The following is a 5167-nucleotide window of genomic DNA, read 5'->3' on the forward strand; positions in this document are numbered from 1 at the left end:
TTATGAATATAAGCATCTCTTATTGTAATGATGTTGTCAAGCATCAGGATTTAAAAAACACTGTAATGCAAGTAATAACATGACTCTAGTAATGGCTAACAACTATTTTGTGTTTACTATAAATAGCATGCAGAGCAATATTCTAATTATTTTAGGAACAGTATATAATTAAGCCCTTCATGCTTAATCTATGAAATAGGCCATATTTATGACACAAAAAATTAAGGAACATTGAACATTAAGCATACATTAAAGACAGAACATATATTAAACATATTTAAACATATATTGAAGAGAGAACTAGGAATAAACCCAAATTTTTTAATATTAAAATCATATGAGTAAAGACAAGAAAAAGAAGATAGTGACTGCAGGATTAATCTAAAAATAAATTAGAAAACAAATACAACTATGGAGGGAAAACAAGCGATCTGTCTAGGCTATAAGTGGTTCCTTAATTATGTTTAAATCACAATTTAGTCCATAAAAAGCTAAATATATTTATAACAAATTTTACAAAAATTTATAATGAATCTGTTTGTGATTCCATTTGCTTTCTCACTGTCTTTTTATGGCCATAATCAGTATCAAGTCCATAGAACCAATTTTGGATGTTAATAATCTTCATGATAAAATAATAATATATCATAATATAGTCTTTATTATGGAATAAAAATGACTGATATTTCTAGATATAAAAAGAAGTAAAAAACAAAAGGATAGATAGGATGGCATATAAGGCAAGAAGAGAGAAACAGATACAGATAGGCTTGGAGATAAAGGAATAAGAAACATGAAAACACTCGCATGAATGACATAGGTGGATAGTACACAAAACACGGCAGGTTTCTAAAATCCTATTTTAAATTTACTGCCATAATCGATAAAAATTACATACAAAAACTCTGATTGGCTCTCTTTATCATATAAATTGAATAGCAAAGCTTAGACTTTAGCTTTCTGAATTCAATAACATACAGGAAAGAACTGTCAAATAAGCTTAAATTTACTATAGGAAGGTATTTTTGTGTTCAAAAAGTCCTTCTTACATGTATTAGATGCTCTTCCTTTTCAATTCCTTGTTTTTGTAATAATATTTTCTTCACACAGTCACAGATCTGCTTGGTTCTGACTCCATATATGACAGGATTGAGCGTTGGTGGCACCACAACATAGAGATTGGCTAGGAGTATATGGATATAGCGGGCCACATTTTGGCCAAAGCGATGAGTCATAAAGGAAAAGAGGGCTGGTGTATAGAAGGCAAGGATTACGCACACATGTGAACCACATGTGCTGAGGGACTTGAGTCGGGCTTTCTGGGAAGGAAGATGGAAAACAGCACGAAGTATCTGCACGTAAGAAAGGGCAATGGCTATGATGTCGAACACTAGGATTGAAATAGCACCCAAACCATAGATGATATTGATCTTGATACTGGAACAAGACAGATGAGCAAGACTCATGTGCTCACAGTAGGTGTGGGGAATGACATGATTCCCACAGAAGGGCAACCGCAAAATAAGAAAAACAAATGGAATAACAAAGATAAATGACCTCACTAACACACCAAGACCAATCACAGAAACAGCCTTGTTGGTGAGGATGGTGCTATATCGTAGTGGGTTGCAGATGGCCACATAGCGGTCATAAGCCATTGCCACGAGGACTGCTGACTCCATGCCAGTAAAGTTGTGGATGAAAAACATCTGGGTGAGACAGGCATCAAAGATAATCTCCCTGAGGCTAAACCAGAAGATCCCAAGCATCTTAGGGATGGTAGCTGTTGAAAGGCCCAAGTCAATGGTGGCCAACATGGCCAGGAAGTAGAACATGGGCTGATGTAGGCTGCTCTCAGTCATGATCACCAGTAGAATAGTGAAGTTCCCTATGAGTGCGATTATGTACACAGCACAAAAGGGAAAGCCAATCCAGATGTGAAGTGTTTCTAGTCCTGGGATCCCCAGCAACAGGAAGGAGGAGGGGTGAAGCTGGGTGTCATTGGAAAGAAACATCCTGCTTGTGAATGCAGAAGTCCGTGATCTTTATGACTGTATGTGTGCCAATCAGCAGGAAAACAGGTAAAATTCTGCAGAATTGAAAACCAAAAAATTCACACAATTAGAAACGTACTACATAGAGAACAATCAAAAATGTGAATTCTCAGTGAGAAGGGTCTGGATGAATTTAAGCAGTGGATTGTAATAAAAACTTTGACATAACATATTCCTCTGTTTTAATGCTTTTCTTCTCATCAATTTGCAATGATCTCATCACTGATATTATGCTACAATTTTATCTTAATACCCATTTATTAACTTCTCTTACCATCACACAGAATTTACTTTCAATTCAGACATACATAGAGCTGTCAGGCCCCATAGTGATTTCTATTTGTTCCACTTGGTTAGATGGCAACACACAGGTGTTACATAAAAAATGGTAAGAAATTGTTAATGAAAACACAGATTCATTAAGATGTAATCTAAAATATTGAAAATTTATTTTAGTGCAGGTTAATTTTATTAATACATAATAGTTCCACATAATTATGGGGTAAATGTGATATATTGATACACACATGTAATATGTAAAATGTGTAATTATCAAATCAGGGTAATTGGGATATCCATAATCTCCAACATTTGTCATTTCTTTGTGTTAGAAACATTCCAAGTCTTCTCTTCTGGCTGTTTTGTAATATACTACAAATTCTTGTTAACTATAATTGCCCTACTGTGCTATTAAACACTAGAACTTATTTATTTTATCTAACTATACTTTTTACCCATTAACCAACTTCCCTTTATCCCTCCTCATCCTTACACACTTCCTAGCCTCTGGTAACCATCATTCTACTCAGTATTTGCATGAGATCAATTTTGTTTTAGATACAACATATTAATGAGAACAGAAGACATATGTCTTTCTGTGTTTAGCTTCAGTTTACATAATGTCCTCTAGTTCTATCCATGTTTTTAAAGATTTAAACTTGGCCCATTTGTTATTATTTATTCATCATTATTACAAAATAATGAAGTAAATGTAGTAAAACAGCCACATCAACTACCATTTATTAATATACTGTTTCCTGCTTGAAATTCTATGTTAGAATCTGTGTAAATAGCAGATATAATCTCTGTAAACATGTGGGAGAGCATATTTAGCCGTATTTTACAAAGTGTCTGAGCCTTAACTAGTTTAATGACTCATCAAACTATATGCATGAAATACTTGTAATTATAGAACTAGAAAAAGGAAATAGAGAGGAAATAAATGAATTAAAATGGAAAGAAACTATAAATAAGGAAGAGATGATTTGCATCTTATTTGAGTCATATTGCTAATGACACACACAGTAACACAGGTAATCTCTTTTAAACACACATGCATCTGAATAAGAGATATCATTATCTTTATTTTAAATCTGAGACGCTTAGATTTTGAGTGTTTAAGATAGATGAAAAACATGTGGAAGAAAAGACTAGAGAGAGAAAAATATAATCTGAGCATTGAATTATTAGAAGTAAAAAATATATATCATTTCTAAAACTACCCAAATTGTTTTTACATATTTTCACGTACCTTACTTATGGCATTTGTTAGGGGAGTATTTTCAAGGCATTCAATTATTCATTAAGTGTTATTATTATATAGTAAAAAGTTTTTTGATCATTTTTATCATTGGTTGATTCCAGAGCAGCAATACTAATTATGACTATAGTTTCCAGAAGATAATCAGGATGTGGGATAAACATTAACATGAGAGAAGCAAAGCCAAGAAGAGGAGGGCCCATGATAAACAGCACTGTCATATGGGAGGGAGCACTGTAATATGGATGGGGAGACAGGGACTCCTAGAAGGAAATGGTAAACATTTGAAAAGAGGAAAGGCTAAGAAAAGATGTTATCTGCATGAGACACAATGTGGAATATTCATAGAACAGAGTCTTTCTTGTATAATGTTTTGACCTTGTAATCTAACAGCGAATACTTTAAGAAGGTGTGACATGGACAACAAAAGGTGTGAGAGTAGGATTCAATTATAAAAGCACTTTTTTGGCCGGGTGCGGTGACTCACGCCTGTAATCCCAGCACTTTGGGAGGCCGAGGCGGGCGGATCACGAGGTCAGAAGATTGAGACCATCCTGGCTAACACGGTGAAACCCCATCTCTACTAAAAACACAAAAAATTAGCCGGGCGTGGTGGCGGGCACCTGTAGTCCCAGCTACTTGGGAGGCTGAGGCAGGAGAATGGCCTGAACCCGGGAGGCGGAGCTTGCAGTGAACCGAGATCGCGCCACTGCGCTCCAGCCTGGGCGACAGAGCGAGACTCCATCTCAAAAAAAAAAAGGCATTTTTTGTGTGTGTGATTTATCACTGTATATGCCAGTGGGTTTTTTTTAATTCAATTAAACTTTCTGTATTCCTGAATAACATCTCTGAAAAACAGAAATATAGGCAAGAAAACTACAAAAACAGTATTTTTCCTTTTCAACCTTCTCATATGTAATTGAATCTCAGTAAATAAAAAAAAAATTTAGCTAGTAAGTGCAAAGCTGATCATTAAAGGAAATAAATAAGCTACATATTTGTGTATTTTTTGTAAAAGAGAGAGAGGACATTGTATTCGGTGTTTGCAAATAAAATAATCGGGAAATTATATCTGTCAACTCAGATAATTATTTCTATAGTAAGACAGGGTCTGAATAGTTTGTTAAGTAGACAGACAGTGACATGAATACCACATAGAAATAGTCAGAAGACACGCAAAGCAATGAAATTGTGTAATCTTTTTATGTCATTATCATCCAGTGGATTGGCTAGATAAAAAATCCAAGGCATATCCTCTCTGTAGTATTAAAAATACTATTGAGTCTACATCTCTAGTATCTTTAAAAACAATAAATTTGGCTCCATCTTGTTGGGACTAGTTCAAACCATTATTGTGTCTTCAGTTGATAATGACACAGTATTTCTCAGTGCTTAGAAGTATGAATTCTGCAGTCAGAATAAGAGTGTTGAAACCCAGCTTCATAATTAATTCATTCTGTAGTCAAAGCAAATGAACATTACTTGTTAGCTGTGTGACTTTGCAGACATAATTTAGCATTTCTATATCTCATTTCCTACATCCATAAAATAGAGATAATAAAGATAAATCATC

General features: G+C 34.5%; 1 protein-coding gene across 1 annotated transcript; it reads right to left on the bottom strand.

The window, feature by feature from the left end:
- Positions 1–1031: 1031 nt before the first annotated feature.
- LOC105468637 (olfactory receptor 52E2) lies at positions 1032–2015 on the bottom strand. Its single transcript, XM_011718832.2, has one exon. The coding sequence runs from the start codon at positions 2013–2015 to the stop codon at positions 1032–1034; it is 984 nt and encodes a 327-aa protein (XP_011717134.2).
- Between the last annotated feature and the right edge of the window lie 3152 nt (positions 2016–5167).

Source organism: Macaca nemestrina, chromosome 12, assembly GCF_043159975.1.
Source record: "Macaca nemestrina isolate mMacNem1 chromosome 12, mMacNem.hap1, whole genome shotgun sequence".
Classification (NCBI taxonomy): Eukaryota; Metazoa; Chordata; class Mammalia; order Primates; family Cercopithecidae; genus Macaca; species Macaca nemestrina.

Bases quoted from the DNA above. Each gene is read 5' to 3' on its own strand.
- LOC105468637 (XM_011718832.2), bottom strand. From the start codon at position 2,015: ATGTTTCTTTCCAATGACACCCAGCTTCACCCCTCCTCCTTCCTGTTG.